Source organism: Balaenoptera physalus, assembly GCF_965194825.1.
Source record: "Balaenoptera physalus genome assembly, chromosome: 8".
In the NCBI taxonomy this organism is placed as follows: domain Eukaryota; kingdom Metazoa; phylum Chordata; class Mammalia; order Artiodactyla; family Balaenopteridae; genus Balaenoptera; species Balaenoptera physalus.
The window spans coordinates 86,812,155-86,833,423 of record NC_138887.1 but is presented as its reverse complement, the minus strand read 5'-3'; the positions used below and the strand labels follow the sequence as shown (position 1 = coordinate 86,833,423).

At 38.6% G+C, this 21,269-nt stretch overlaps 1 protein-coding gene across 12 annotated transcripts in view; it reads right to left on the bottom strand.

Annotated features, from left to right (window-relative positions):
• The window catches only part of ZNF277 (zinc finger protein 277), a 165,807-nt gene that overhangs the window by 50,737 nt on the left and 93,801 nt on the right, over positions 1 to 21,269 (bottom strand). For 9 of the 12 annotated variants that reach the window (XR_014266620.1, XR_014266621.1, XR_014266622.1 and 6 more), the window contains exons 8-13: positions 20,411 to 20,543; positions 8,032 to 8,099; positions 5,776 to 5,872; positions 4,146 to 4,188; positions 2,920 to 3,094; positions 1,869 to 2,149 (exon numbers count right to left, since the gene is read on the bottom strand). Coding sequence is in view for 2 of the 12 variants with exons in the window: in XM_082472369.1 (XP_082328495.1) it covers positions 1,963 to 2,149; positions 2,920 to 3,094; positions 4,146 to 4,188; positions 5,776 to 5,872; positions 8,032 to 8,099; positions 20,411 to 20,543 (703 nt within the window). In the remaining 10 variants the exon portion in view is untranslated. Of the gene's footprint in view, positions 1 to 1,511; positions 2,150 to 2,919; positions 3,095 to 4,145; positions 4,189 to 5,775; positions 5,873 to 8,031; positions 8,100 to 20,410; positions 20,544 to 21,269 lie in introns of those variants that run through there. The other 3 variants (XM_082472369.1, XM_082472370.1, XR_014266627.1) reach the window with 2 other exon arrangements.

Here is a 21,269-nt window from a genome sequence, read left to right as displayed (position 1 = left end):
TTTTCTTTGGGCTGCGCTGCATGGCATGCAGGATCTTAGTTCCCCGACCAGGGATCAAAGCCGGGCCCCTGGGTTTCCCTGGTGGCACAGTGGTTAAGGATCTGCCTGCCAATGCAGGGGACACGGGTTTGAGCCCTGCTCCGGGAAGATCTCCCATGCCGCGGAGCAACTCAGCCCATACGCCACAACTACTGAGCCTGCGCTCTAGAGCCCGTGAGCCACAACTACTGAGCCCACGTGCCACAACTACTGAAGCCTGCGTGCCTAGAGCCTGTGCTCTGCAACAAGAGTAGACACCACGATGAGAAGCCCGCACACCACAACGAAGAGTAGCCCTCCGCTCGCCACAACTAGAGAAAGCCCACGCACAGCAACAAAGACCCAATGCAGCCAAAAAAAAAAAGCCAGGGCCCTTGCAGTGGAAGCCCGGAATCCTAACCACTGGACTGCCAGGGAATTCCCCATATTAGTTTTTTATTGCCAACAAAGTGCTCCTTTACCCTTAACAACTTCAGTGTGTATTTTCTAAAGACAAGAACATTCTTACACATACTACAGTACAATTACTGAAATCTGGAAATTAATGTGAATACCCTAACATTTACTACAGACCTTACTCAAATTTTGCTAATTGTCCCACTAATATCTTTTACAGCAGAAGAAAACCATATTTTCTTGGTCCAGGATCCAATCCAGGATTACACAATGTGATACCTCTCTAGTCTTCTTTAATTTGGAACAGTTACTTCAGTCTTTGTTTTTCATGACCTTGATTTTTTGAAGAGTAAAGGCCAATTATTTGTAGACTGTCCCTCACTTGGGTTTAGCTGATGTTTCTTCAGTATATTCACATTATACATTTTGGGGAAGAACCCTGAAAAGTGATGTTTTGTCTTCCTCATTGCGTCTTATCAGGAGGCATACAATATTTGTCCTGTAACTGGTAAGGTTGTAAAAAGACATTTTTGAGACAACTAAGGAAAACTGAAAACATATGATATTAAGAAGTTATTGTTAATTTTGTTAGATGTCATGATGGTATTGTGGTTGTTTTTTAAAAAATGGTACTCATCTGTTAGCCGTATATACACTGTAGGGGAAAGTGAAGTTATTTGTCTTGATGTCCATTTCTAGGGAGTTTAGTAACTCCAGGTGGAAAGCAATAATAATAATATAGTCAGATCTTGATTTTTCCAAAATAGTGTCCAATTTGTGCATCATCCAGGACTTTGACCACTGTTCCTCTCTTCTGTGGCTCCTCTTTTGGTCACTACATTCACAGTTGACCCAATGTAGTACAGAAAGCACACGTCTGTCAAATTTTGTGACTTGCTGGATGACGAAAGCCTGTGGGGAAGTGACTGAAACTACCGGTTGAAATTAGGTTTATAAATAATTTGAACATTTCACTTCTTTGTGATTTGCACGTCTTCCTTATTATAGATAAATATGAGTCTAATGAAATGAGATCATTTACAATGATTACATAATAAAACTTTAGAGCCCATATACAAAAAGTCTTCATTTTATTTAGTTTCTACTTTATTTTTGGGAAAAAAATTCATTTTTTAAAAGTTTATTTTGGACTTCCCTGGTGGTGCAGTGGCTAAGAATCCGCCTGCCAAAGCAGGGGACACGGGTTCAATCCCTGGTCTGGGAAGATCCCACATGCTGCAGAGCAATTAGGACCGTGTGCCACAACCACTGAGCCCGCGCTCTAGAGCCCACGAGCCACAACTACCGATGCCTGCGAGCCTAGAGCCCATGCTCCACAACAAGAGAAGCCACCGCAATGAGACGCCCGCGCACCGCAACGAAGACCCAAGACAGCCAATTAAAAAAAAAAAAAAAAAAAAAGTTTATTTTACCAAAGATTAATCCTTTGCTGATGTTCAAATTTAAAGTATTTTGCGTCTGTCTCACAGGAGAAAACATGAAACATTGCTTCTGTGGCAGTTTCTTCTAGTTTTTCAAGGACTCATGTAGTCGCAACTGGTTCAAAATACTGCTTTGTTTCAAAGCATGCAGTTTAGATGTATCTTCACTAATGATGGCGATATTTCCATTTTGTTCCTGAGCTGTCAGGTCACTTTCACTGTCAGACAGGGTACACAGCAGAGTGTCATTTTCATAGGTTGGAAAATAATACCTGAAAACAACCATAGATATACTGAATAACCAAAACTATATATTATCCAGAAAATTTCTAGGCAGCTGAATGTACACATCACTATAATTTTGCTAGGTTTCCTTGCCAACAATTTCAACTGCATTTTGCAAAGGCTGTAAGGGAGAGAAATTCTGAATTACTTTTACTTTGACCTTTACTGGCTGACATCAGTCTTACTAGTATCCTTGCTAGCTGGCAATTCAGCCTTTGCTTGATATCTACCATAACAAGACACTTACTATCTTAAAAGGCAGCCTACTCCACTATCAGGCAACTCTAGCTATTAAATAATACCTCCTCCCATAAAGCTAAAAATGACATCTCTCTCATTTCTACTCAAAGGTCCTGGTTCTTCCCTAAGGTTAACAAAGTTCAAATACAGTTATTCTTTCATACACTACTCCTTCAAATATCTGATAAAAACAACTGCTTCTGCTTGTGAGGTTTTTTTTTTTCCCTCCCCCAACCTAATCATCACTATTTCCTTCATTATAAATTATCAAAAATTAAAACATCTAAAGAATTTTAAGTCTATTACTCTGGTTCCTTCTCTGGACACACTTTGTAGTTAGTTCTGAAATCTAAAGGTTTTGACCTGTATGAGAAGAATTATAGGAACAGGGTCTCAGGTCAATCCAGGGCTGACTTTGCCTCTCATAAATCTGGGATATTCTAAAGAGGAATTAAATAAAGGGATGAAATAATGGAGAAGGAGCAAAGAAATATATGTCTGGTTGAGCAGTACTCACTGTGGTTGATCCCATGTCTGTCTTTCAGGAAGCAGTGAAGTATGTTTAGCTTCTTCCATGTGAGTCCTTAAGTCTGCTTTGGACTTGAACTTCTCATGGCAGCCATAACATCTACATTGGTGAATCTGCCTCCGAATGAAATTGACTAGTTTCACTTGCTGATAGAAATTCAGTCCTGAAAATGACAGTACATAGAATCATCAGAACCATTTTTGCATTTTTATAATTTTTAAAATTATAAAAAATTAAAATTATAAAATTATAAAAATTTTTATAATTTTTAAAAGAACCACTTCTCTTTATTAACCAACCTGAAGAGGCAGTGCAGTTTTAAAGCATATTAATAGATACCAAATAATAACAGCCAATACTTATATAGGGCTTATGTGCTAGGCACTGTTCTAATCACTTTCCATGCATTAATATGTTTAATCCTCGCAATACCCTATCACATAGGTGGTGTTACCGTATCCACATTATACATTAGGAAACTGTCCAAAATTGCACAGCCAGTAAGTGTAGAGCCAGGATTTGACACCAGGCTGTTGGCTCCACAGCCCATGTTCTTGACTATTAATCTATTACATATATAACATATACACATGCCTATAAGAGTGGTAAAGTAACATGTCCAAGAGTCTAGGAAAGTAGTCGGTGAGTTGAGGTGTGGGAAGTGAGCTTTTTATGGTCTTGGATACATTAGCAAGTCAGTACTTTATGTCTTCCTGACCCTAATCTTTCTATCATAGTGATCCAATTGGGTACATCTATAATAAATAATCTAGCTACACTACCAAGCAGCGCAGTAGGTGTTTTACATACTCTATCCACTCTCTGTAACATTCTGCTGACCCGAGGCCCAATGTCACACAGCCAGTAAGTGCTAGAGCTGGAAATATGAACTCTAGTGTGACTTCAAAATCCACGTTTCTTCCACTAGTCCCCACCACATTATGATAGATATTAACCATTAACTTGTATTTTATTTGAAGCAATCATATATGTAGAAAAGAAGAAAGACTATATGAAATCAAAACCATATGTGAATATTACAGTTCAAAATGGTTGTGAAACACTGCTTCAGGCACTTCTGTTGAGACCATCTGTGGAGAGACACATTTTGGCTGTGCACTCTCCAATCACAACTGCACAACGCAGGCATCGTTTACAGGATGGTGTATAAAAAAACGCAGCATCATGGAAAACAACTTCCGAATCAAACTTACCAAGTTCTGACTTTATTTTGAGGAGATCAAATTCATGTGCATCCTAAAAAAAGGAATGAATATATCTGTGAGCATATAAATTATTTAATCTTTCAGGCTGAAGTTATAAACAGACAGCTTATTCACAGGAGTTTGAACACTGTAGAAACTCAGTCTCGGTTCATCATCTGCTTTTGAAGTCTTCGAAATCTAACTGCTTCCCCCCACATCCAACTGCTTTATAAAGCACAGTCCAAACAAGTCATGTCAATCAGTTAAAACATTTTAATTGTTCACAGCTTGTATCTACAGTCTTTACAATTTACTCTGTATGCATTCTGCAGTCTGACAGAAGTGTCCTCAGTCACTAGGTAAGATGTGGCCCTACTGTACTGCGTGTCTGGACTAGAATTATGAATATAGGTCCTTTGCTCCACAAGCAGATAGGTAATTTAAAAAATTCTGCTCTTCGTTTTATGCTGTCAAATGTTTAAACCTGCAAGTTTCTCTTCACTCATATCTTCCCACAAATTACATGTCTTTTGATTTTCATGATGCATAGACTTATTTTTATTCTGTTCCACTCCTGCAATCGCCCATCTGGGTGAATGCTTCAACTTAGAGGCTCACAGAGAATAAAGACCGTCTAACTCCCTGTGAAGGTATTCAGTGTAGCATCACAGTCAGGATAATTAAGAATTGCATGATATGTTATCACTGAAAGTAACCGAGCAGAGGTTGAGGACACCAGTCAAGGATACTGCAAAGGGAATTCTTACACAGGATAGGGGGACCAAGGCTCCTTTCAATTCAAAGATACTAGGATATCATGAGTTACATTTAAACACTGGAAACTATACACACATACTAGTGGCAACCTGTTTCAGACAAAATGACTCTGTTTTCACTTGAGTAAATGCCCATAGCCTTTTGAACACCTTTCAGGTCCCTGTTTTTATGAATGAGAATGGAATGAACGTGGGTGAAAAAGGAGAGTCTGCTCCACTATGACAGAGTTGAGTGGGGGGAGGGGAGGGAGGGCACATCAGAATAACACAGTAATATTTTTCTATTACACTCAACTCTCTACTCCCAATATAACATAAAGATGGCCTCCAGAAAGGAAAGCGCAAACTGGAAATGTCCTCAGATTTCTTCTCTCCAAATCCTTTTAACTGAAGGAGCTGCAAGACCACACCCTGTGCCCTCTCCACCTCCATGGCTCCCCCACCCCTGTTTCCCCCAAGGGCTCTGTAAACGGCAACTTTTTCTCTTCCTGCTCTCCTTGTTCACCAGCATGGGAAGCACTGGAAAAAGACTCAGAACCTGTCCATATCCTGGGTACTGTTCACCATGGCTGCAGATCCCACAGTCTAAGCCAGAACTATCCCGTAAGCATCTCAGAGGTGGGATGGCATCTGTGAAGTCCCAAACTCACAGTACACCCAGGTCCAGTCAGTTGTACTTAACTGCCCTGAGTTCTAGTTCTCCTCGATGGACCTGCCCTGTCTCTTCTGTTTTGCTTACAGCACTTTTAGGAAGGGGAAAATAATTGAGAAACTAAAGGTATAAGATGATGAGGCTGCAGTTACCATCAGCTTCTCCCTGTTGGAACAACGAAGCAAAATTCAAATGAACAAAAGCGTCTCACCTCCATGTGGACACATAATTTCTCAATTGTTTCTGCTTGCTTTTCACAAAACAGGCAGACAGCAGAGAGAGGGTGTCCTTCCCAATCAGACCAGTCACTGTGTTAGAAAGAAAACAGCAAACATGGAGATTCTCTTCATGAAGAGGGCAGCCTGCAGTGACTTGGTATTACTTTCTGCTCCCCAGGAAACCCTGCCATTCTCTTTCAGCTCTGACATTTCTGTAAAGACTGTCATATCATATTATGACTTTTTGATACAGTTTCTGAAATTCAAAGTAGCACCATGAAATTAATATAAGTAGCAAACAGGTGCTGCTCCATTTTCTTACATTTGCCTCTCCGAGCAGCTATTTCACTACGAGATCAGTGCAATGTCTTTCTGAGACAACCAGCTTTAATTTGCAGAGAAGATATATCAGGAAATGTATGCTCTCTCTCATTAACCATGACCACTAAGTGCGCATGCTGTGAGGTGCAGTGCTGGGAGTGTGTTTCTGCATGACAAATGGCGTTATTTTAAAAAGCCAAACCTTTATCTATCATGTGGGAAATACTGATCATTTTAAATGGGGCAAGTGTTAAATGTGATGGCAAATAGAGAAATCAAAAGGCATACAGGGCCCTTCTTACCATTTTCTCCCCTCCCTGCATTTATTTCTTGAGATACTGTCAACTTCTTGTCATTCCTAAACCAGGAGAACCAAGATCCCAGGAGAGACAAAAGGCTGAACAGCTTTGAATGAAAAGAGGATGAATAACAGGGAATCCTTTTAGGTTGAAAAGAATACTTCTCAAGCTTATAATTTCAAACAAAGAAGCTGTGACTGTTTTAAGCTAGTCATCAACGGGATGAACACAGAACAAGGTTAGTTATATTCACTACTCCAATGGAAAGCTAGCATGGAGAGAGAGTTCAAAGATCATATCACTTTAAGGTCTAGGGACCAATGGACTAATAAGCAAAGCACTTTGGAATATATTTTTCTCTGAATTATATATTACCTGTGTGTTCAATGAATAGCTTTAGTAGCAAAACACTATTTAGTTGGAATAACAGTTGCTTTAGTGATTCTTATGTCAAAGTTATTTTGGTATTATGATTATTATTTTTTATTAAAGTATAGTTGATTTAAAATGCTGTGTTAGTTTCAGGTGTATAGCAAAGTGATTCAGTTTTTTATATACACATGTATAAAATCTTTTTATATACATATATATTTATATACATATATATTATTTTATATATATATTTATATACATATATATTCTTTTCCATTATAGGTTATTACAAGATACTGAATATAATTCCCTGTGTTATACAGTATGACCTTGTTGTTTACCTATTTTATATATAGGACTGTGTATCTGTTAATGCTGAACCCCTAATTTATCCCCCCCTTCCCCCTTTGGTAAACATAAATTTGTTTTTTATGTCTGTGAGTCTATTTCTGTTTCGTAAATAAGTTCATTTGTATCATTTTATTAGATTCCACATACATGTGATATCATATGATATTTGTCTTTCTCTGTCTGACTTACTTTACTTAGTATGATAATCTCTAGGTCCATCTATGTTGCTGCAAATGGCATTATATCATTCTTTTTTTTGGCTGAGTAATATTCCATTGTTTGTATACCACAAACAGTTTATCCATTCAACTGTCCATGGACATTTAGGCTGCTTCCATGTCTTGGCTACTGTAAATAGTGCTGCTATGAACATTGGGATGCATGTATCTTTTTTCTTTCTTTTTCTGTTTCGTTTTTGGCCACACCTCACGGCACGTGGAACTTCCCCGACCAGGAGTCTTAACCACTGGACCACCAGGGAAGTCCCATTTATCTTTTCAAATTAGAGTTTTCATCTTTTCCAGATATATGCCCAGGAGAGTGATTGTTGGATAATATGCTAACTCTATTTTTAGTTTTTTAAGGAACCTCTATACTGTTCTCCACAGTGGCTGCACCAAGTTACGTTCCCATCAAAAGTGTAGGAGGGTTCCCTTTTCTTCACACCTTCTCCAGAATTTATTATTTGCAGACTTTTTGATGATGGCCATTCTGACTGGTGTGAGGTGTCAAAGTTATTTTGAATTCAAGTTTTTGCTATATTACATGACATGATGCACGGCTTAGAGAGAGGGTTCTCTTTCTTTTCACGCTGTCTTTTCAGAATGGTAATTTTAAATCAAACTAGAGAACTGTTTTCCTTCTCTTAAACCACTGTAATTAAGTAGCATCAATAATAAGTCTTACTCTTCCTGATGATCTAGCAACTCCCGATCATCTTCTAGTTGAACTTCTTCCCAGGATTTCCCAAGTTCCTTTGTAGGAAGAACAGAGGGATTAGAGATAAACAGGAGGGGTGAAGGAGGAAGAGGGGAAAGGAGAAAGTAGACACAGAACTCAAAAACAAAACAAGACAGAACCCAAATACAAATGGTTTTAAAATAATACAAGCAGAATATATTAAAGCTGTTATTTCAGGGATAAGAAATGATAATCAAATTTTAGGATTTAGGATATATCCTAAATGGTTAGGATTTGGGATATATCCTAAATCAAACATTTAAAAAATATGCAAAAATGTTTAATAATATTTTCATATGTTTTTCTTTTTGAAGAAGCAGCGATAACCTTTCAGTGAAATTCTTTTCTCTTAAATGTTAATCAGTGTTTCTCAACCCTGGATCCACATAAGAATCTCTTGGGGATCTTTTAACAAAAACCACTAATATCTTTTGACAGAGACTCTGAAACATCCTCCTAGCCGGACTCTGTTTCTATTGGAGGTCCCCTACAGTCTATTTCCCAGACAGCAGCCACAGTGAGCTTTCCAAAGGGCACCTCCCTGTTTGTATGACCCCTCCCAGGGCTTCTCACACACTCAGAACAAAATTCAGAGGCCTTACTATGGCTTATAAGGCCTCCATGTTCTGCCCTGGCCCCCTCTCCATCACTATGTCCCACCACTTTTTCTCTTGCTCAGCTGGCTCCAGCCAGACTGCTCTTTTGCTATTGCTCGAACACAGCAAGCTGACTTCCACCCAGCTACTTCTGTACTTGTCGCATCGTCTGCCTGAAACACTGCTCCCTCACATATCCTAACATGGCTCCGTCATCCTGGTCTCTGCTTAAACGTTACTACCTCTTTTTCTGACTACTCTGTCTAAAACACCCCTCCTTCAAGTTACTTTTTATTCCTCTAGGATGTTTTATTTTTCTTCAAAGCATTGATCACACCCTGAAATCATTTTGTGTATCTATTTGTTTTCTTATTTGCTCTCTGTCTTTTCCACTAGAATGTCTGTTTGGACATGGCCTTTGTTCATTGTTACATTTCCAGGGCTGGGCACACAGTGGGTACTAGAAGTATTTTTTTGAATTGAATTTTAACTGAAAACATCTAAAAAATGTGATGTCAATTTAGATCCTACCTCAAAAGGTTTCTGTAATGTGGTTAAATAGTTAACGTATAAAAAGCACATGGTACATGGTACCAGGTAATAGTAGGTACTCAAATATCTACTCAAATCCCTTTTATCTCTTACAGTTCATGAAGGAGTTCCACCCTTTTAGGGCTATGTCTGGCAAATTTAGTCATAGTTTCAGCAAAACTTTATGTAGTGATGAGAAGGAATGATTTCTTTGGGCCCAATCATGTCTCTTTTATCCCTTGAGTCTTTTCTTTCTTTCTCTTGTCCTTTCTTCTCTCTCCACTCAATCTTCCCACCGTGCCATGCAAAAGCAAACAGTGCATTAAAGAAGGATGCAGAAATACTAGTGGGCACTTTTTCAAGCAGTTAAACTATGGCAACTGTCAAGTCCAACCTCACCTGATATAATACAGATATCCTTGTTTGATATCCTTCTTTTGGAAAAACATTACCAGAATTCACCTCAGGAACATTTTTTTTCTCTAAAAAGGTATTCATTTAACTAAAAACAAAGAACTACAAGAGCCATTATGATTTAGAGAAAAAGAAAATCTATCATTCATCAACTTAATGAGAGGTTTTGAAGCTGTCATTATCTATCAGCTAAATGATGCATAAACTCAGACATGCAGAGATTTACCATAACGTCATTAGAGATAGTTAATTTGGACTCTATAATGTACTTCCCAGAGTCGTCATGAAGTGTCTAAGCTTCATTATGAACATCAAGAATGGCCTCACCATTGCCAACATGATCCTTGTTAGATGGAATTTTTGGTGATGAATTAAATCTTTTATGTATTACGTAGTCTCTCTGGACTTGGACTAATACCCCGATGGGCCATTTGGGGTACTATCATTCTCAACAATACAGGCAAATGTTACTCATCAATAAATGTTTTGAGCCCAAAATGATGAAAAATATCTTTCACTGTTAAACTTCCAAACTCAAAGCATTACTTTGCAGCTTTCTCAGTATGAAGTACAACATGGGGATTTATCTAGGCAATACAGCACTAACCATTTACCATTTGAGAGGAAAATGGAACTCTGTGTTCATTAGAATAGGAAACAAGCGATTTGCAAGTGACAGCGGCTGAGACTTTCCTAGAGTGCTCTGCCTTGGTACAGTTAAATATATGACTTATTACAGGAACAAGACCCAAAGAGAAAAAAAATTTAGTCTCTAATTAAGACACTGTGCCTGCTAGTGAATCATGTTAGGAAAGAAAAGAATACCAGAAAAACAAAGTTTGGAAGGCATGTCAGTAAAGATGTTCAGAACACTTCCTCAAACCTCTGCATCAGTTGGCTTACGATCAATGACACGGTGCAAAAAAACATGGAAAAAACTTAACACGTGCTTACACAAGAAATCCATCAGAAACAGAGACAGTGTTTTAAATGTAAATATTAATAACTGCAGTAGAGAGAACTATAACAAAACTGAAAAACAGGTTAAGAGCCTACTTTTGTTACAAATGGCTTTGTGTATTTTAAAAATAAAAAAAATTTAAGTCAAAATGATAATATCACTGTAAAAATAGATCCCTTTAGAAAAATTCAGGGCTTGAAATGTGAGCACTTTAGGAATATGTAGGTGGAGCCTCAGTGATGACGTTACGCAGTCTGCTGCCCTCTGAGGCAGGGGTATTTGAACGTGAAACTGCCTGGGACCTTGTCCCCTTCGCTTGCCCCAACTCTCCACTGAACCCTTCTGTCTGTGAGAAAATAAAGCAAGAACTCTAAGTAGATAATCTAGACTATGCAAAAGACCTTTAATATACTTATTTGCAAGTCTGTTAATATTAAAAAATTGATATGAGTAATTAAACATGGAAATTATTTCGCCCAAGAAAGAAAAAGGAATCTATCAATTTGCTAGCTGAGAAGAGACCAAAAACAGCCTCATGTGCCAACTAGGGATCAGGACACCTTTTATGGCTCTCCCACCTTTTATGACTCTCAGAGTGTATCTTGCCAAGAATATCCTGGATGCTTCCATTACTGCTGGTCTGAAAATTCTGCTTGGAGGTGAGACACTGTGGATGCATGACTCAATGGCTATATAGATCTGCTACAGGAGAGGTTGAAACATTAACTCTGTACACACCATTACAAAGTGTTGAAATTAATGTGCTTACATGTCTGGTTCTCATACCAACCTCTAAATTCCTTGAAAGTAGTGGCTTAAATCAACCACCTGTTCTGTCATATTTTTCTTTCTGTTCCACCAGGGTCTGGTACCTAGAAGTCACTTAAACATTTGTAGAATGTTTGCAGCCAATGAAATTGCTTCTGAAGGGAAGAGGATGTGAGAAATGGATGTGCAGACACCAGTTACTAATACAACAATTCAATCTTTTGCCCACATCCACATACTCATGTCAGCCTTTTCCCTCAGAGGAATAAACAATGAATGTCTCTCTTTTCTTTTCTTTTTCTTTTTTTTAGCTTTTTAAAAACTAAAGTGGGAATTCCCTGGTGGTCCAGTGGTTAGGACTCTGAACTTCCACTGCCGGGGCCCTGGGTTCAATCCCTGGTCGGGGAACTAAGATCACGCAAGCCGCGCAGCGCGGCCAAAAAAGAAAAAAAAAATCTTATTGTTGGCCTCAATGGGAAAGCATATAGAGCTAAGATGGGTAAGGTTGTGGGTTAGAGCCCGTAAGGGGCTGATTAAAGTTAGTTTTACCTTGACCTTGGCTCACTTTCTAGTTTGGTGTAAAAGATAATAGGCAAAAGTGTGTATGTGTGTGTGTGTGTGTGTGGAGATCATTATGAATTTATCACCATTAATTGACCAAAAAACCCAACCCAAAGGATAAGAGGTAGGTACTACTATCATTTCAATTGTAAAAACTGAGGAAAAATTGAAGGAAACTGATACAGAAAGCTCCAGCTACGTGACCCTGGGAAAATTACTCAACTTCTCTGTGCTGTAGTTGCCTAATCTATAAATGAGGATAATGACAAAACCTGTGTCATAAGGATGTGGTTAAGAGTAAAAGACTTAATATAAATACCAAGACAGTACCTGGCACATAGCAGGTACTCAAATGCTGCTAGTTAAAACCAAACCAAAAACTTCTATCGATATTACCCTAAAATGATTTAATTTTCATTTTATATGTTACTGAAGCCTCTACATTCTCTTGAAGCACTTCTCTCAAGCCATGATTCATCCCACATGAAATCTGGGCACTCTGTGGGCAGTACAATCTAGCACACTCATCTAGAGACAGCTGGTCCTCACGGATAATTTCAGTTTTCACAGTCACACTACTTGATGCCCAGGGAATGAAGTAACAAACTTTTCTAAAAGTGACAGCAGAATTTGAGTGAGCAGTTTCTTTGAAGTCTCCTCTAAAAGATAAACACCTCCAGCTATATACAATGTTCTGCTAGTCCCAAGCTCTTGACTATTAGTTTAAAAGAGCCCCAGAAGGAAGTACTGTTAAATTGCTTCCACAGCTTTCTGCAGTAGCTGAATATTCTTAGACTTAACACTGAAGTCCACCCCCTGTAGGACTGGGCTGGGCCCTGAAGCAGCGTTTGCTCTAGGAATTAACAACTGATTTCAAGAGAAGACTGAAAGACTCAAAGGGTGCCTTTGCCTTTAGCTAGTTGTAAAACATTTGTAGCTAACCATGGCAACCTCTCAGAGCCAATCTTCAAACACACGCTAATTCCACTTGTTTCTCAAGGGGAATTTTATTTTAATATGCTAAGGATTAGTTAGAACACGAAAAAATTCTATCCTAAAAAGCAGAGATTTCCAACATAATTCAGGATATGCTTGTTTCTGTCCAATAGATAAAATGGTTCATTATTATCAATTATGCCTTTCGTGGCCAATGGGTGTGGATTAAAATTCTTTCAAATTTAAGAGCAAAAAACAATTTCCATTTGCTTTAGAAAAGTGTCAGAACCAGAACTCCCCATCTTTCTTTTTTTTTTTTGAGCATTTAAAAAAATTTTTTTTTAATTTAATTTTATTTATTTTTCTATACAGCAGGTTCTTACTAGTCATCCATTTTATACATATTAGTGTATACATGTCAATCCCAATCTCCCAATTCATCACACCACCACCACCCCCACTCCCCCTGCCGCTTTCCCCCCTTGGTGTCCATACGTTTGTTCTCTACATCAGTGTCTATATTTCTGCCCTGCAAACTGGTTCATCTGTACCATTTTTCTAGGTTCCACATATATGCGTTAATATGCGATATTTGTTTTTCTCTTTCTGACTTACTTCACTCTGTATGACAGTCTCTAGATCCATCCACGTCTCTACAAATGACCCAATTTCGTTCCTTTTTATGGCTGAGTAATATTCTATTGTATATATGCACCACATCTTTATCCATTCGTCTGTAGATGGGCATTTAGGTTGCTTCCATGACTTGGCTATTGTAAATAGTGCTGCAATGAACATTGGGGTGCATGTGTCTTTTTGAACTATGGATTTCTCTGGGTATATGCCCAGTAGTGGGACTGCTGGATCATATGGTAATTCTGTTTTTAGTTTTTTAAGGAACCTCCATACTGTTCTCCATAGTGGCTGTATCAATTTACATTCCCAGCAACAGTGCAAGAGGGTTCCCTTTTCTCCACACCCTCTCCAGCATTTGTTGTTTGTAGATTTTCTGAGGATGCCCATTCTAACTGGTGTGAGGTGATACCTCATTGTAGTTTTGATTTTCATTTCTCTAATAATTAGTGATGGTGAGCAGCTTTTCATGTGCTTCTTGCCCATCTGTATGTCTTCTTGGGAGAAATGTCTATTTAGGTCTTCTGCCCATTTTTGGATTGGGTTGCTTGTTTTTTTAATATTGAGCCGCATGAGCTGTTTATATATTTTGGAGATTAATCCTTTGTCTGTTGATTCGTTTGCAAATATTTTCTCCCATTCTGAGGGTTGTCTTTTCGTCTTGTTTATGGTTTCCTTTGCTGTGCAAAAGCTTTGAAGTTTCATTAGGTCCCATTTGTTTATTTGCGTCTTTATTTCCATTACTCTAGGAGGTGGATCAAAAAGATCTTGCTGTGATTTATGTCAAAGAGTGTTCTATGTTTTCCTCTAAGAGTTTTATAGGGTCCAGTCTTACATTTAGGTCTCTAATCCATTTTGAGTTTATTTTTGTGTATGGTGTTAGGGAGTGTTCTAATTTCATTCTTTTACATGCAGCTGTCCAGTTTCCCCAGCACCACTTATTGAAGAGACTGTCTTTTCTCCATTGTAGATCCTTGCCTCCTTTGTCATAGATTAGTTGACCATAGGTGCGTGGGTTTATCTCTGGGCTTTGTATCTTGTTCCATTGATATATGTTTCTGTTTTTGTGCCAGTACCATATTGTCTTGATTACTGTAGCTTTGTAGTATAGTCTAAAGTCAGGGAGTCTGATTCCTCCAGCTCTGTTTTTTTCCCTCAAGACTGCTTTGGCTATTCGGGGTCTTTTGTGTCTCCATACAAATTTTAAGATTTTTTGTTCTAGTTCCATAAAAAATGCCACTGGTAATTTGATAGGGATTGCATTGAATCTGTAGATTGCTTTGGGTAGTAGAGTCATTTTCACAATATTGATTCTTCCAATCCAAGAACATCGTATATCTCTCCATTTGCTGGTATCATCTTTAATTTCCTTCATCAGTGTCTTACAGTTTTCTGTATATAGGTCTTTTGTCTCCCTAGGTAGGTTTATTCCTAGGTGTTTTATTCTTTTTGTTGCAACGGTAAATGGAAGTGTTTCCTTAATTTCACTTTCAGATTTTCATCATTAGTGTATAGGAATGCAAGAAATTTCTGTGCATTAATTTTGTATCCTGCAACTTCACCAAATTCATTGATTAGCTCTAGTAGTTTTCTGGTGGCATCTGTAGGATTCTCTATGTATAGTATCATGTCATCTGCAAACAGTGACAGTTTAACTTTTTCTTTTCCAATTTGTATTCCTTTTATTTCTTTTTCTTCTCTGATTGCCATGGCTAGGACTTCCAGAACTATGTTGAATAACAGTGGTGAGAGTGGACATCCTTGTCTTATTCCTGATCTTAGAGGAAATGCTTTCAGTTTTTCACCATTGAGAATGATGTTTGCTGTGGGTTTGTCATATATGGCCTTTATTATGCTGAGGTAGGTTCCTCTATGGCCACTTTCTGGAGAGTTTTTATCATAAATAGGTGTTGAATTTTGTCAAAAGCTTTTTCTGCATCTATTGAGATGATCATATGATATTTATTCTTCAATTTGTTAATATGGTGTATCACATTGATTGATTTGCGTATATTGAAGAATCCTCGCATCCCTGGGATAAATCCCACTTGATCATGGTGTATGATCCTTTCAATGTGTTGTTGGATTCTGTTTGCTAGTATTTTGTTGAGGATTTTTGCATCTATATTCATCAGTGATACTGGTCTGTAATTTTCTTTTTTTGTAGTATCTTTGTCTGGTTTTGGTATCAGGGTGATGGTGGCCTCACAGAATGAGTTTGGGAGTGTTCCTTCCTCTGCAATTTTTTGGAAGAGTTTGAGAAGTATGGGTGTTAGTTCTTCTCTAAATGTTGGATAGAATTCATCTGTGAAGCCATCTGGTCCTGGACTTTTGTTTGTTGGAAGATTTTTAATCACAGTTTCAATTTCATTACTTGTGCCTGGTCTGTTCATATTTTCTATTTCTTCCTGGTTCAGTCTTGGAAGGTTATACCTTTCTAGGAATTTGTCCATTTCTTCCAGGTTGCCCATTTTATTGGCATAGAGTTGCTTGTAGTAGTCTCCTACGATGCTTTGTATTTCTGCGGTGTGTGTTGTAACTTCTTTTTCATTTCTAATTTTATTGATTTGAGTCCTCTCTCTCCTTTTCTTGATGAGTCTGGCTAATGGTTGATCAATTTTGTTTATCTTCTCAAAGTACGAGCTTTTAGTTTTATTGATCTTTGCTACTGTTTTCTTTGTTTCTATTTCATTTATTTCTACTCTGATGTTTATGATTTCTTTCCTTCTGCTAACTTTGGGTTTTGTTTGTTCTTCTTCCTCAAGTTCCTTTACGTGTAAGGTTAGATTGTTTGAGATTTTTCTTGTTTCTTGAGGTAGGCTTGTATAGCTATAAACTTCCCTCTTAGAACTGCTTTTGTTGCATCCCATAGGTTTTGGATCGTCGTGTTGTCACTGTCATTTGTCTCTAGGTATTTTCTGATTTCCTCTTTGATTTCTTAAGTGATCTCTTGGTTATTTAGTAACGTATTGTTTAGCATCCATGTGTTTGTGTTTTTTATGTTTTTTTCCCTGTAATTGATTTCTAATCTCAGCGTTGTGGTCAGAAAAGATGCTGATATGATTTCAATTTTTTAAAATTTACTGAGGCTTGATTTGTGACCCAAGATGTGATCTATCCTGGAGAATGTTCCGTGTGCACTTGAGAAGTAAGTGTAATCTGCTGTTTTTGGATGGAATGTCCTATAAATATCAATTAAATCTATCTGGTCTGTTGTGTCATTTAAAGCTTCTGTTTCCTTATTTATTTTCATTTTGCATGATCTGTCCATTGGTGTAAGTGAGGTGTTAACGTCCCCCACTATTATTGTGTTACTGTCGATTTCCTCTTTTATAGCTGTTAGCAGTTGCCTTATGTATTGAGGTGCTCCTATGTTGGGTGCATATATATTTATAATTGTTATATCTTCTTCTTGGATTGATCCCTGGATCATTATGTAGTGTCCTTCCTTGTCTCTTGTAACATTCTTTATTTTAAAGTCTATTTTATCTGATATGAGTATTGCTACTCCAGCTTTCTTTTGATTTCCATTTGCATGGAATATCTTTTTCCCCTCACTTTCAGTCTGTATGTGTCCTGAGGTCTGAAGCTGGTCTCCTGTAGACAGCATATAGATGGGTCTTGTTTTCGTATCCATTCAGCAAGCCTCTATATTTTGGTTGGAGCATTTAATCCATTCACGTTTAAGGCAATTATTGATATGTATGTTCCTATGACCATTTTCTTAATTGTTTTGGGTTTGTTTTTGTAGGTCCTTTTCTTCTCTTGTGTTTCCCACTTAGAGAAGTTCCTTTAGCATTTGTTGTAGAGCTGGTTTGGTGGTGCTGAATTCTCTTAGCTTTTGCTTGTCTGTAAAGCTTTTGATTTCTCCATCGAATCTGAATGAGATCCTTGCCAGGTAGAGTAATCTTGGTTGTAGGTTCTTCCCTTTCATCACTTTAAGTATATCATGCCACTCCCTTCTGGCTTGTAGAGTTTCTGCTGAGAAATCAGCTGTTAACCTGATGGGAGTTCCCTTGTATGTTATTTGTCATTTTTCCCTTGCTGCTTTCAATAATTTTTCTTCGTGTTTAATTTTTGCCAGTTTGATTACTATGTGTCTCGGTGTGTTTCTCCTTGGGTTTATTCTGTATGGGACTTGCTGCGCTTCCTGGACTTGGGTGGCTATTTCCTTTCCCATGTTAGGGAAGTTTTCCGACTATAATCTCTTCAAATATTTTTTTGGGTCCTTTCTCTCTCTCTTCTCCTTCTGGGACCCCTATAATGCGAATGTTGTTGCGTTTAATGTTGTCCCAGAGGTCTCTTAGGCTGTCTTCATTTCTTTTCATTCTTTTTTCTGTATTCTGTTCTGCAGCAGTGAATTCTGCCATTCTGCCTTCCAGGTCACTTATCCGTTCTTCTGCCTCAGTTATTCTGCTATTGATTCCTTCTAGTGTAGTTTTCATTTCAGTTATTGTATTGTTCATCTCTGTTTGTTTGTTCTTTAATTCTTCTAGGTCTTTGTTAAACATTCTTGCATCTTCTCGATCTTTGCCTCCATTCTTTTTCTGAGGTCTTGGATCATCTTCAGTATCATTATTCTGAATTCTTTTTCTGGAAGGTTGCCTATCTCCACTTCATTTAGTTGTTTTTCTGGGGTTTTATCTTGTTCCTTCATCTGGTACATAGCCCTCTGCCTTTTCATCTTGTCTATCTTTCTGTGAATATGGTTTTTGTTCCACAGGCAGGCTGCAGGACTGTAGTTCTTCTTGCTTCTGCTGTCTGCCCTCTGGCGGATGAGGCTATCTAAGAGGCTTGTGCAAGTTTCCTTTTGGGAGGGACTGGTGGTGGGTAGAGCTGATTGTTGCTCTGGTGGGCAGAGCTCAGTAGAAGTTTAATCTGCTTGACTGCTGATGGGTGGGGCTGGGTTCCCTCCTTGTTGGTTGTTTGGCTTGAGGCAACCCAACACTGGAGACTACCTAGGCTCTTTGGTGGGGCTAATGGCAGACTCTGGGAGGGCTCACGCCCAGAACTTCTGCTGCCAGTGTTCTTGTCCCCACGGTGAGCCACAGCCACTCCCCGCGTCTGCAGGAGACCCTCCAACACTAGCAGGTAGGTCTGGTTCAGTCTCCCCTGGGGTCACTGCTCCTTCCCCTGGGTCCCGATGCGCACACTACTTTGTGTGTGACCTCCAAGAGTGGAGTCTCTGTTTCCCCCCATCCTGTTGAAGTCCTGCAATCAAATCCCACTAGCCTTCAAAGTCTGATTCTCTAGGTATTCCTCCTCCTGTTGCCAGACCCCCAGTTGGGAAGCCTGACGTGGGGCTCAGAACCTTCACTCCAGTGGGTGGACTTCTGTGGTATAAGTGTTCTCCAGTCTGTGGGTCACCCACCCAGCAGTTATGGGATTTGATTTTACTGTGATTGCACCCCTCCTACCATCTCGTTGTGGCTTCTCCTTTGTCTTTGGATGTATGGCATTTTTTTTGGTGAGTTCCAGTGTCTTCCTGTCAATGATTGTATAGCAGCTAGTTGTGATTCTGGTGTTCTCACAAGAGGGAGTGAGAGCACATCATTCTACTCTGCCATCTTGGTTCAGTGCCCATCTTTCTTTCAATTCTACTGGAGAATTACTTAACTCCCTCTCTTTTCATGATAGTTTTGTTAGGGAACCACTGACTGAAACTGTCCACCCTGGATAGGCACGATAACCACTTGCATGAGTTACTGTACAACAGGAGATCCTGGTAAGGAACGTGGAAGTAACAAGCTACCACCAACTGGAAGAATTTGAGAAAGGTCAAAAGGAGAGAGGAGATGCCAGTCCATATGTCCTACCAACCTCCCAGAATCCTTCTTGCTGGAATCCATCTTGGCTGAGAGATGTGCACGCCACCATGAAGAACCATGAGTCAGAATGATTGGTAGAGACAACCCAGAAACTAACCACATCACCATAAAACCTGAGACTGTTAGCCACGTGGCAGAGTACTTCTCCTGGGTTCCCTCTGCTGCTCTCCATCCAGGTGCCTCTTCCCACTAAAGTCTCTTGCTTTGTCAGCACATGTGTCTCCTTGGACAATTCATTTCTGAGTGTTAGATAAGAGCCCACTCTCGGCCCTGGAAGGGGTCCCCCCTCCTGCAACAGTTTCCCTCCTTTGTTATGTATACCTAAAAAAATCAGCAGACTGGGGGCACGCTCCACTCAGTGCGTCAATCAAAACTCCCTTCTTAAATTTCCAAATGCCCCTGTAGAGATGGACGTTTGCCTCCAACTGAATACCTCTTCTTAAATAAAAGGGACTGTAATCTACAGAGGCCAGCAAATGGTACTGAGGTTTCTGGCCTAGGAGAGCTTTGAAAGTATTTAAAATCTTTGACATGGTATCCCAATTAGTCCATCCTACTAGTCCAAAAATGAAAGTCCTCTTGCCAAGTGAAATCACTTGGTTTCTCTAAAATTTCCATTAAAAATAAGCTGGCCCAAGAGAATGAAAAAGACAAATTTTTATTATTTATTTATTTATTTGATGGGAAAGGGGAAGATATTTTAATGGGGGAAAAAGGGATCAGTGAAGAGACTGTCTGTAAACATTTATCTAGCATAGCATCTAGCACATCCAGAAGTCAACAACGTTTTTTGAATAGAGTACAGAAGTCCCTGTACTCATGGTAATAGACAATCAGTGAGGGGCAATGCATGGCTATCCAGGTATTTATGGTTATTTATTTATTTACTTATTTAATCAAGATCACTGTGAGTTGTAGAGACATGACCTTTTTACTATATAAACATCTGGCAAATGAAAGACAAATCAAATCAAGTTACGCTTTGTAAACTAACCATTTTAAAGATAATCATTGCTTGCAAGAATCCCTCAATTACATTTTGATGTTTGTAGATATGCAATCAAATTGTAAATTATGAAGAGAAAAGAAAGCCTTACCAAATAATTGATGACATAAAATCGGTCATATTCTCTGTTCTTAGGATTGATCCTACGATGCTGTTTTTTCCTCATGTGATCTTTAAGTGTATTTTTGTCCCTGAAGGTCTTCTCACAGTACAAGCACTGCAAGCTACAAGAAAGACACAAATGCTGAGATTAAATAAGTCTCTCGAATAGTTGTTGCAATCGCCCTTTATTACTATTATTATTGGGTCTTATAATTTATTCATTTTAGGTCTCACAGAATCTTCAAATGGGATATGATGTCCTTCTGGAATCCCTCTCATTTTATTCATTTGGCTTTAGAGGATGCACGTTGTGGTTTATTTTGTGGTCAGCTAACTTGGCCAACTTGGCTATTTAGTTAAAACTGTGATATAGATAGCAATTATCCAAAAATGAGTTTGGTGCTTTACTAATCGAATTACCTATTCTAAAAATGAAAATGTAGGTATGTTCTTCAAATAAATATATGATAACTAGCATTGGTTGCCTCCACTGAGTATAACAGTTAGTCCATGGTTTGGTATATCCTGTGACCTAATTTGCAGGGTCTGATTCCTAGCTCCAGCTGTGGGACTTGGTCAAGTTACTTGACCCCTCTGTTACCACTCATTTTCTGCTCTCTAACCTGATGATAATACCTACATTTTAGAGAACTTTTACAATAATGTATACATATATGTGCACATAAATTCATAATCATTAGAATAATTCACACAAAATATAAATATATGTATACATGTTTTTTGATATATATACGAATAAAATACCTAGCACATTCATAGCATACAGTAAGTGCTATTTTTACTATCTTATCATTCACATGTACCTTCTGCTAGAATATTTCCACTGA